The 12,353-nt window shown below is 43.5% G+C and overlaps 1 protein-coding gene across 1 annotated transcript in view; it reads right to left on the reverse strand.

Moving 5' to 3' along the window:
- Positions 1-3,916: 3,916 nt before the first annotated feature.
- Positions 3,917-12,353, reverse strand: part of WDR26 (WD repeat domain 26) — a 93,658-nt gene continuing 85,221 nt past the window's right edge. The window contains exon 15 of the mRNA XM_088450345.1: positions 3,917-8,579. Coding sequence (XP_088306471.1) covers positions 8,554-8,579 — 26 coding nt within the window. The 3' untranslated portion in view covers positions 3,917-8,553. The remainder of the gene's footprint in view (positions 8,580-12,353) is intronic.

The following is a 12,353-nucleotide window of genomic DNA, read 5'->3' on the forward strand; positions in this document are numbered from 1 at the left end:
GAATCCTTTGCCTCCCCCATGGGTAGACGTACTTTCTACCTCAGTGCAGGGTCTGGCGGATCCCTCTACAGTCTTTCATCAAATGCTGCAAAAGGAGAGACCCTTACCTAGTAACCCTACTAAGCGTGCTGTGTTATCTTCCCAGTCCACCCAGCTATCAGATTCTGAGTTATCATCTGGAGAGGCAGAAGATGCAGACCTCTCTCACTGACTCCCCCTCGGGAGAGGAGGAACCCCCCTCTAAACTGAATACACCTGCACTTGTGAGAGTTATAAAAACTATTCTTCAAATCGAAGAGGCAGAACCCACTTCTAAGGGAAAAGAGCCACTAAGTGACAGAAGGTAGTTTTACCAGTTTCCTCACTCTGACCAGCTATCTGATCACATGAGCGAGGCATGGAATATGCCAAGTAAAAGGTGTCAGCTGCCTAAATGCTTAATTTCCTTTTACCCTCTTCCAGCTACTGAATGCACTAAATGGAAAGTTCCCCCAGCAGTGGATTCCCACGTGAAACGCCTAGTTAAGACCGCTACCTTACCTATCCATACTGCAACCTCCTTAAAGGAGACTATGGATAGAAGGGCAGAGCTTGCCTGAAATCTATATACTCTTGCAGGCGCTATTTCTCATCCTGCCAGGGCTACGGCCTGGGTGGCAAAAGCCATTGAGAGTTGGGCAGAGACTCTAGAAGAGACATTTCCCCCTGATGCTTCGAGGGAACAGCAGTCCTACATATATCACATTAGGGATGCAGCCTCCTATTTAGGTGAAGCAGCTATGGATACGGCTCTCCTAGCCCAGAATTGGACAAGATTGTGACTACGTTGGCAGTTTCCAAGACAGCGTTCTTGCCCTCTGCATCTACTATGAAGCCTCGAATGTCATCCTTTCATCCCCAAGGAAAAGCTAAAGATCAGTCCTTTCCACTGCAGTCGGCATCCACAAAGGCCTCCAAGACTAGGACCAAACAGACCTGGGCTACTAGACGTCCACCTACCAAATCTGAGGACAAGCTTTCAGCCTGATGAGGCGGGCCTCTCCCTGGGGGCTCCCAGGGTGGGATGCCGACTTCTTCAGTTCGCCCTGTTCTGGCATCAGACCACCTCAGACGGCTGGGTAAAAAAAAAAAAAAGCAGTCTCCCACAGATACACCCTCTCATTCCTGAGCCGGCCCACTCCAGCAGTTCTTTTGCACAGGACCTCCATCGGATCCAAGCAAAGCCCTGCTCCTCCAGAAGGCCATTCAGTCCTTACTGCTCTCGGGGATAATAATTCCGGTCCCCTCATCACAGCGAGGGAAGGGCTATTATTCTACCATTTTCTTGATTTAGAAGCGCAACGGATCTCATCGGCCTATCCTCAACCTCAAGTCTCTGCACAAGTTTAGCAATGTGCCCAGGTTTTCTATGGAAACCCTATGCCCTATTGTCCTGGCTATGGAGCCTGGGGACTTTATGGTGTCTCTGACATTCAGGATGCTTACATACATGTATCTATAGTGCATCAGCAGTATCTCCCGTTTGCTGCCCTAGAGCAACATTACCAATTTCAGTCACTGCCTTTTGGGCTTTCTACAGCTCCTCGGGTCTTTACCAAGATCATGGCAGCGTATCTTCATCGTCAGGGGATCAGACTGCTCCCATACTTGGACGATCTCTTGCTCTTAGCAAGCTCCCAGAAATTCTTCACCACCATCTACAAGTAACCATTGCCTTTCTACAAACGCAGTTGGCTGATCAAATGGAAAGTCTTCCCAGACCCCTTCTCAAAGAATGGTACATCTGAGAGCCTTCCTGGACTCTCAGGGTCAGAGAATCTTCCTGACAGCAGACAAAATCTCTGTATTACCACACCGAGTGCGCAGATTACTCCAGTCGCACAGTGTCAATTCTCTCTGCAATGCAGACCTTGGGATCCATGGTGTCCACCTTCGACATGTTGGTGTTCGCTCAGTTTCACCCCTACAACACCTGATCCTCCAGGTGGAACAGGCTGCCCCATCTGCTCAGATCCCAGACAATGGGCTTCGCTCCCGAAGTGCTCCTTATCCCTATCCTGGTGGCTTACAGACGTCCCACCTAAACAAGGGTCGTCCCTTTTGGATCCCGGACTGGGCATTGCTTAGCATCAATGCAAGCCGCTGCGGGTGGAGCGCAGTGACCGGCCAGCACTCCTTCCAAGGACGCTGGACTCCAGCCGAGACGATCTTACCAATCAACATCCTGGAACTCCTAGCCATTTACAAAGCCCTCACTCTGGCTCAGGATATTCTTCAGGGCACACCAGTACAAGTACAGTCTGACAACGCCACGACAGTGGCCTACCTCAAGCACCAAGGAGGCACTCAAAGTCAGTCAGCAATGGCATAAGTGTCCCGCAGTGTTCATCCTGGGGATTCTCAATTGGGAGGCAAATTTCCATCATGACGTGCATGCAAGGGGAGTGGTCTCTCAATCCAGAAGTCTTTCAGCTCCTGATGGACAAATGGGGTCTACCAGATGTGAACCTCATGGCTCACGACACAACCACAAGCTTCCAGTGTAAGGGGCCAGGACGAGGGACCCCGCCGCAGCCTTCGTGGACACATTATCTGTGAGGTGGACCTTCCATTTGGCATACCTCTTTCCTCCAGTCTCCCTTCTGCCTCGGGTTCTTTGGAAGTTCAAGCAAAATGGGGGCACAGTCCTGTTGATAGCTCAGTTTTGGCCCAGACGCCATTGGTACTCCGATCTTCAAAGTCTCTCCCTAAATGTTCCTATCCAACTAGACCTGTTGCCTCAGGGTCCCTGTCTCCATCCGGACCTGGCCCATCTGTCTTTAATAGCTTGGCTCTTGAGACATCCCTCCTAAGGTCTAAACGGTTTTCTAGCTCTGCGGTCCAGACCAGCCGCTGCCAGGATTTATCACCGGGTGTGGCATACATATTTCCAGTTGTGTGCTACTGCAAACCTCAGGTTTTTAGGGTCTCTAGAATCCTTGCCTTTCTTCAAAGCTGGATCTCGGACTCCGCCTAACCTCCCTGAAAGTGCACGTCTCTGCTCTGTCCATCTGGTTCCAGCACACAATTTATTCTGGATATTGTGTTGGAATTTCTATAATAGATATATAATTTATAAATCCATCTTTTTTCTAATCACTAGGCAAATCCTTCTAACATGCTCCACAAATACAATTATGGATCCTGCTTGTCCTCTTGCCATCCACAGGCCCCGAAGGGAACTTAAAGTAAACAATTGTAAATAGCCAAAACAAACATTGGCCCCAAGCTAGGGCTTACCAAGAAACAGGTGTTCTTTGGCTTTTTGGTGAGGGCACTGTATCAATGCAACCTACATTAGCGTTCCCTGTTCGTGGTCTAAGCAGTGACCATAAAAAGTAGGCAGCAGCTTGAGGCACATTGAATTACAACAAACATGCTTAATAACATGCTCCATCATCAAGCCCACAATTTTGAAAGTCATTAATAGGCCAAAAAGCCATCTATAGCACAGTGGGCATGGCCTCCAAACATAGCTGAAGAACACCCGAGGAGAGAAAAAGGTTCAAAATATAAATAAAATACAACTGCACTTTCTGCTGGCTTGCTCAGCTATGAAAAGACAGGGAAGAACATAAGACAATAAAAGAAGGGGAGAATGTTTCACTATATACCTTCTGGGGTGTCAAATAAAAAAAACAAAAAAAATAAATAAACCTTAACTGTCTCTACTCAATTAAGGATGGTTTCATTCATTAGGGTCACCATGGAGACTTAATAAATTGTTTAGCAGATAGCAACAGAAAATTAAAAGAGGATCTTTATGTTCCATAAAGCAGTAATTCAGTGCTTGAACAATTAAGTTACTCAAAGTAAAATGACAAAAATAAAAATACATTTTGTTTAGAACACAAAAAAACAAACAAAACAGTGTAAAGACAGTTTCAATCCAGTTATTCATTCTGTTTATTGACTTGAAAGAAAGGGAATACAAATGATTTTTGCTGAGTGCAGTGCACTGACATGGAAGGAAAAAAGTAAAAGTGTAATAAAAAAAAAAGTTCTTAAAATAAAATAGGTATGTGAACCTGGGATGGGGGGAGTGGGATAAAAACAAAAATAAAAAAAAGGTTAATATACTACACATTTGTTAAACAAGGATAAAAAGGGTGTTCCCTAAATAATTAGTAAAACAGTGAAAATAAATATTGGAGACAGTTATATTTTAATGTGGTAATAATAATAATAATACAAAGAAACTGCGTAATATAGTTCAAAAGAACAAAGTCCCAAAAAAAAGTAAGAACGCAATTTTTTTTAAACATTTAATATCAGTCCATAGCAAATAGTCATTACATACCAAAAAGCTCTAAGTGTTAACTAGATCCACCACAACTCCATACAAATCTTGACAATTTTAAAATCTTTTGAGATCAATTAAAAAGGTATTATTGATCCCTACAGCTTGGTTCTTAATGCTTTATGGTCTTTCTAACCTTCCCTAAAACCTTCTGTCATTTTTTTTCCTTTTTTTTGTTAATTTTTTTTTATTTTTATTATTTTTATATATTTTTATTTTTGAAGATGCCATTTTTCTGCATCTGACCTCAATACTAAACATATGAAATTCAGAATATTTATCCTGACCCAAAGGGAGAGAACGAAAAAAAAACAAAAACAAAAAAACGGAGATAAAAAGATGGGTGTATGTAAATTGAGGTTTATAAAAATATAGTGGAGCCACCGTGAACACATGAAACGTGGCACTAAATGCACCAAGAGCATTTGTGGTTCCATGATTGCTTCTTTTTTTTTTTTATTGCACAGTAGTGTTACTGACTGGCAGGTCAGCGAATCCACATTACTTGGGATATAAACAGGGCTTTTGTTTGGCAAGTTACAATGGCAGCTTTGTACCCAAAGTGACCGGAGAGATTGGGCTATAAAAATTACATTGTGGCAATTTTCCCCAGATAGACTATTTATAAAGTAGTGCAAATTAAGCATCAAAACTACGCTTTTTTTTCTGTCTGATAATAGTTTGCCACATTAAAATTATCAGATTTGATGGCCATTACAAAAGGGAGGATGCATTATAGGAACATCACCATTTTAAAGTAGGAATTATTAGTTGGCTTTTCTCTAATAGAAGTGTTGTTCGCTCGTCCGTAGAGTATATTTTCACGACAATATTGATTTATTTTTTGCAGTAGAGTTGCAATGTTAAAAATAGATGTCAGCTACTGCTCAAGTGGGCAGTCTACGCTACTCACCGTCACACGTTCAAAAAGGTCAGTCATGCCCCAGACAAACTGTGTTTGCATTAAATAAACACAGGAACAACCTCCAAGGGGTGGTGTACCGGAGTATAGCCTGCAGATTTCACAACTTTCTGGGTAAGTTATTAACCTACAATGCAGTATAAAATATAAACCTTTGTCACCAATTGGTAATCAAGTGCAAGCGGATGAATTATTGTAGACCAGCTCAAAGATCCCCAATTATTGAAGAGGTTGAATTAAGAATTGTGACCATGAGGCTGGAGGCGGCTGACCCATAGCCCTATATCCATGGGTATGCTTTATATAGACACACAATTGGGTGTGGCTAGTTGTAAAGCTGATTAGTTGAACTTTTAAAAATAGTTATGGGATGATTTAAAGACAAATTCAGAAAAAGTACTTCTGAATCATAGTATGGAGAAGAGAGCCGACGATAATTGGTTTTCCACAATTCAACAGCTTATAAAGATGGGCAACAACAAAGCAACAGTATTACAAATCTAGTAGTTTAACATTTAAGGCCAAGTCTTCCCCCCCCCCCCCCAACGACACATTAAATTGATCTTTACACCAGTGGCCTCGTCTTTCAAACCTTTGGGTTTGGGTATTGTCTCTGGCTGGAGGCCGAGGACTGGGAGGAACATAAAGCTGCCTCTCATATTGCATAGATTGGATACAATGTTCAGTACAAACTGCGTGTCACTTGACAGACCACCCAGGTACATACTTTACCTCCACAACAAAAACTATAAGGGCTTTGGTTAAAAAAAAACAAAAAACACAGTATTTCTAAATTAGTAGATAAACACCCAGAACGGTCTAAAAAATGTAATTTGTGCTAAATGTATCCAAACAACAAATGCATTATTGGCTTTAGTATTTCTTCCCTTTAGCTGGTCTAGTACTGGATTTTTTTTTTTTAGTATTGCAAATGACATTATGCAAGGCGAATAAAAAAAATTACTGGGTATTATGCAGCATTTTCTGGCCTGTGCTATTAAGATCTCAATCTTGAATAGACTATCAAAGCATATTTTTTGGCCTACAGCCACCCCTTCAATAAATTCACCAAGGCTTAACTGATGTCAGATTATCATCTTACATGTTGATATAGGATCGATATGCTTTAATCTAATTATTAGTAATAACCCTTCAAGGAACCTTCTGAAAGTTGGAAGAGGAAATGGGAGAGGAAGGGTATTAAAAAATAAAATAAAACAAAAGTATAAAGAGTCTTTAATGATATAATTGTAATAAATAAAAAAAAAATCCCAAAACACTTTCAAAATGTTCTTTTTTTTTTCTCCTTTAGAAACCAGACTCGCATCAGGTGCTCCAATCTTAAAATATCTGTGCTAATCTTTTTGGAGAGAGCAACAGCAAACCTAAAAGGTTCTTTTATAATATAGTACAGTGGATCCATTACCTATACCTAACGGAAGCAGTCATTTTGTTGGCCAAGCGTTGATTCAGCCAATGGATTTAGAAGAATCTGGCTCTATGTGCCTCAGTGTATTCATTGGTTGATAATAAACCACCAGGCTTAGTGCTGGCTCTCCCCACAAAATGGCTGCCTACACGGTGTACAGGTGCCAGACCTACATAATTCTAAAATCAAATTTATACACTGCTTTATTATGATGGAGATTTTTTTCAGTGTTCTCAATGTTGAGCGTAAACATGAACGGATGGTGGTAGCAGCCACAATGAGATTGTAGGGTAAAGGAACGGCATTTATGGCAATAGCTAAAACTAGTTCTGTTATTCCCCAGTCAAATAATATGTATTGATGCTATGATACAATGTGGATGTAAGAGGGAGGGAGAAGAAATAAAATGTACCCTTCCCCTGCAACATCAACAAAAAAAAACAAAAAACCATGTAGATATAAACTAGAACAAAACCGAATATTCAGAAAGCATAGTCTATCTGGCCAAAGTAGACCTTCGGTTTTTCCCTGTTTGAAAACCATGAACATGTGAGAGTGTACACTAAATGGCCTCTCAGTTTATAGACTGAGACAGGGAATGTAACAGGTCTGTTTAAAAAAAATAAAATAAAGGGCGCTCACTCCATATACCAGCTAGACCAGGCATGGACAACCCGATTATTTCAAGCTGGGGGAGCCACAATTGCCAACGTATTCGTTTCATGCCCAAAATAAAAACCCATGACAACACAATGGTCGAAATATCAATTGTGACCCAATAGTGTATAACATCAAAAACATCAGCAATTCCTGCATTTCAAACAATGAGGTTTGTGCCCCAAATTTCTTAAGAAACCTTATTTCTACTCCGTTCTCAGCAGCAAAATAAATGGATATCTAGGACAGCAATACAATATGACAGACTGGGAAGAAAATTTCCTGTCACCCCCCTCAGCGTGTACTCAGCGTCTGTGCATTGCGAGTCGTAGAGACGACAGTGACCTCTCTGCGGCGTGCCTAAATAGTAGATACGATAGCTGGTTTAAATTTTAAACTTGTACAAATGAATTCAATATAGTCCTATAAATAATTTATTTGTTAAAAAAAAAATTGTGCTGTTAACCCATTACAGGGTTGTAACACACGTGTATGCTTTATCTTGAGAAGTACAAAACCTATATAGAATTTGTTTAAATTATTGTCAGATGTGAGGTTTTTCAATTGACTTTTCACATCGTACACTGTTTTGGAACCCGATCTGCTGTTTTCTCTGTGGGTAAAGAAACAAAAAAAAAAAATGTACAAATAAAAATGAAAATAAAAAATGTAAGGCTACTATCCATGAACCAAGCTGGAAAGATCTCAAGCTAAATAAGGCGGAGAGAATTTATGAAACGAGGAGAAAATACTTTCCTATTAAATGGATACTCACACTAAAGCAATCTATCAAGCCTCCTAAACTGTTAAATAATTTTTTTTTTTTTTTCCAAACAAGCATTTAAACTTCATTACACAGAAGAGCAACAAGGATGGTAAGCTGCCAGACAAAAAGGCAGAAGGGAAAATATATTGAGTTCGATGGAGAGAGAGTTCTTCACAACCGATGGGGGGAGGGGGAGGGGAATAACACGGTGTCCAATAACAATCTAACGACGTGCTTCATCGGAGCTGGGTACTATGAAGCAGGGTGGTAAATGATCGCCCCCCCCTGTAGTGGGGCACCAGACTTGTAGGTTTGTTTTTTTAAACTTCTCGTGACAAGCGTCTGTCCCGCTATCAATCTCTTTTGTTTGCACCAATCCCAAGCCATTTAAAAATACGACTAATTTTAAGTTAGAGAAGTCGTCTTCAGCACATTCGCCATCAACTGTCCATGCTACTGCATTCCTCTAGAACAGAAGTATGGGGACATTTTGAGGGGTGGGGGGGGGAGAGGAGAGAGAAAAAAAAAAAAAAGAAAAGAAAATTATGAACATTTATTAAATTTCAAAACAAAAGCATGATTTACATACTGTGTGTGCGCTGCAGAGGCATGCCATCAGCCCTGGTTCCCAAGTACCTCCCAACAGACCATGTATTAAGAATTGTTCTATTTAAAAAAAAAAAATATACCACAGCCATTATCCCAGCTGTTATATTTTATATGCCAACATGCATACTGTCAAAATAGCATTTCTCCAATGTCAGAACCTGTGGCTAATAACATCGACAAATAAATGGGCATAAAAAGTATTCACTTGAAATCAAAGCACAATCCAGATGCCTCAATCCCTCACTTTCATATGCATTAATGTAAGACCGGTGGCATTTACCTGGTCTATTCTATTGACACCACACGTGAAATCTGTACGATCTATCCTAGAATGGATTTATTGCTGATCACTACTATAATCCTGTCATGTGAGAGGTCATATTGTTGTTTTGCAGGGCATCTTGGAATATTTTACAATTGAAAATTCTAAAAAAAAAAAAAAAGAAAAAAAAAAAAAAAGAAGAATACCCGCCCCACCATATCAGGCATTTCACATTTTAATTTTCTAACAGTGGAATAAGGGGATTTTTGGTTACTTACCGTTGAATCCTTTTCTCTGAATCAGGCTGGAGAACATTGGACCATGGGATTGTAGGTTGGGGCTTGAGCTGGCACTTAATAAAAGTCGTTTTAAATCCTATGCTCCTCCCCCCTGCAATCCCACAATTCCAATACTTAGGTAAAAGAGCCTAGAGAGGAGTAGCAGGAACCCCATGAAACGGTTTAGAATCAACAAGCATCAGTAGGGAAAAGACCGATTAAGAACCAAATACCTCGTACGACTGAGCGTGAAGGAGGGAATGCAGTGTCCCCCAGCCTGATTCGGAGAAAAGGATTCAGCCGTAAGTAACCAAAAATCCCATTTTCTTCATCAAGGCTGAGGGAGACCTTACCATGGGACGTTCAAAAGCCGCAGGAACGCTCATGCTGCCTGACTGGAGCACTGTATGCCCAAAGTGGGTGCTGCCGGAGGCAAAAACACCTGAAACGTAAATAAGAGCAAACGTGCGGACAGGGGTCCAGGATGGCAACACAGTGGACTTGTGCTTCTGAAGTCGCGCTGTCCAAATGGTCGCTGCCGCCCTAGCAGAAGGCGCTCACACCCGGTCTGGTGGCGGTCAACCCGTACCAGAATAAGCTTGAATAATGACCGAGCTGGACCAAAGTGCAAGGTCTGCCGAGTAGCCGGCTTACCATGTTCCAACGCGTCATAAGGAACCTGCAGAGAACAGTGCGGTGTACCAAAGAAGACGCGTCAAAGGCAATCTGCAGAGCTCAACCTGACTAGCAGAGCCAGATCATCCCAGTCCTGGGAATTCGCTAAAGGAGGAAGAACCGGAAGGACAACATCCGAAACCAGTGTCGACTGGAATCGTAAAACTAGTACAGAGAAGCGCTCAATCTACATGTAAGGCAAGCCAGAACGGAACTATGCCGAGGGAATGCAACAGCCATAAGTAAGAACAGCTTCCAAGCAACTGACTGACGATCCACTAAACACAACGACTCCAATGGAGCCTGTGTGAGAGCCCAAGTGACTAGATTAAGAATCCACGGCTCCACCTGCGGTTGAAACCGTTGGAAAATACGTAGTACACCATGCAAAAACCAGTTTGGATCCTTGGAAGAAGTCAAACGCAGTTGTAAAGAAAATACAGTCACAAGACAACGTCGGCAGCCGGCCTTCCAACCCTTAAGAATGAAGACCAAGAAATGAGAGTCGAAAACTTGTAACGGTTACACCAGAAGCGATAGAGTTTCCAAAACCGGAAGTAAACGTGAGATGAAAATGGAGTTCGGGTTTGCAGCCTAGTACAGACCACGAGAGAGAAATACCTGCAGCTTTATCACTCCCAGGCACCGAAGGCCAGGTTCAAAATCCAACCGAAAAAGTCCCCCGGTAGAAAGAGACCTCGGGCGAACATCCGTGTACCATGACCCACGCAGCCAGCCTGGACACACCAGGATTACCCTCACTTGTGAAGCCTTAATGCCCCTGGAGACGTGAAGGAACCGTGTGGACAGCAGAAACAGATGCTCTGGATAAAAATTCCACGGAACAGTCAGGGCAGCCATTTGCTGCAGCCAGCAGATATCAGGATCCCATCCAAAACTGTGGAGCTTTGCAAACGTGCAGAGAGGCCTTGAAATCCCCACGGGAAAGGCCTCACCCCCGAACAGTAGGAAGACCTCTGCCCTGGGAGAAACGCAATTCTGCTATGGAAGTACACTGTCCAATGTCCCACTACCGGCAAGACCACCACAGAGACAAGGACCAAAAGGTTTCCACCCTGGAAAGACAACGGTATAGCTGCCGTGCACTTTTACCTACCGGACGACGTACCTATGTCATCCCCTGGTCGTTGTTCGATCGACAGCGACCGGCCAGTGAGGTCGGACAGGGCCCTTTAGAATGATGGCTTGGAGCCCAAGCCCATCAAACAGCTGAGCCGTTGTGGACGGTAACCCAAGGCCACAGAGCCAAAAAACACAATTTCACAGCACCGCAGTCCAGGAGACTCGCGGCCATGGCCACAATGAGCCCACCCAGAAGGACCAAGGTGTGAACCTGGAGGAGAACGGAAACCCTCCGTTCCTCTCCTCCAGTGATGAGTGCTGTACGGAATGGGAACGGAGACGAGGGATGACCGAGTGAGCTTGGAGAATCAAATCCTGGGACTCCCGTAAGTAGAATTCAACACGGTCCATGGACGAGGCACCGACTGAACAGATGAGACGAAGGTCGGTAGGGTCCCTGCACTGTCCGCCGCAAGAAAACACTCATGGAGAGAGGTGTCGAAGGCCACCCCCAGAACTGAAGGTGCAGACACGGAAGCACGGAAGACCTTGCAAAAGTTGGGATCCAGCCCTGATCCGAATGTACTTGAAACAAGCAACCCAAGCAGGTCTGTAACTCTGAAGCAGATGTATCCTACACAAGCAGAACCTCCGAAGAGAGCAACTTGTGATACCCTGCGCAGCAGCACCTATCGAATTGCGGTTCAAACACACGGAGCCAGGGCTCCACCGAATGGTATGGCCCGGAATAGACAAGGAACCGAGTCAATTACCCATGGAGGAATTAGGATGAGCAGCCTCAAACTGAATCCGAAGACATGCGTTCCAGACGTGTTGCGTAGAGCTGTTGTGGTTCCCGGATCGGAGCAAGTTCAGCAAACTGAACCAACCCACCCCCTGGTGCGCAAAGCACAAAGAGACCAGAGCATCAGGAATGATCCGGTCAGCCTGTGAACAAGGAAGGAGATAGAATGCCAGTTTCCGTGTTTACGGCGGAACTGGAGCAAACATGCCAGCTGAGAGGAGTGGGATAAGAGCCTGGCCCATTTTGTGAAAAAAAAAAAAAAACATAAGTAGCACCATGGTGGCGGACCTCCGAGGTTCCAGATGGGACCCTAGCGAAAGAGGCCACGCACCCAGCTGGCTGAAGAAGTCACCAAAACAGTCGCTGACCTCAAGCAACTGCCCTACCACGTGTAAACGAACTGTGTAGAGAGAGGAACCCTGTTAGACCACAGGCTTCTTTGGAGCATGGTCTGCAGAACAGAGATCGTTGCTAGAAATTCTACCCCTGGAAAATACTTGCTGGGGAAGAAGCGGCTTGTGTCAAAAC

The sequence above is a fragment of the Taudactylus pleione genome, unplaced genomic scaffold (assembly GCF_031769625.1).
Source record: "Taudactylus pleione unplaced genomic scaffold, aTauple2 ptg000516l, whole genome shotgun sequence".
NCBI classification, from domain to species: Eukaryota; Metazoa; Chordata; class Amphibia; order Anura; family Myobatrachidae; genus Taudactylus; species Taudactylus pleione.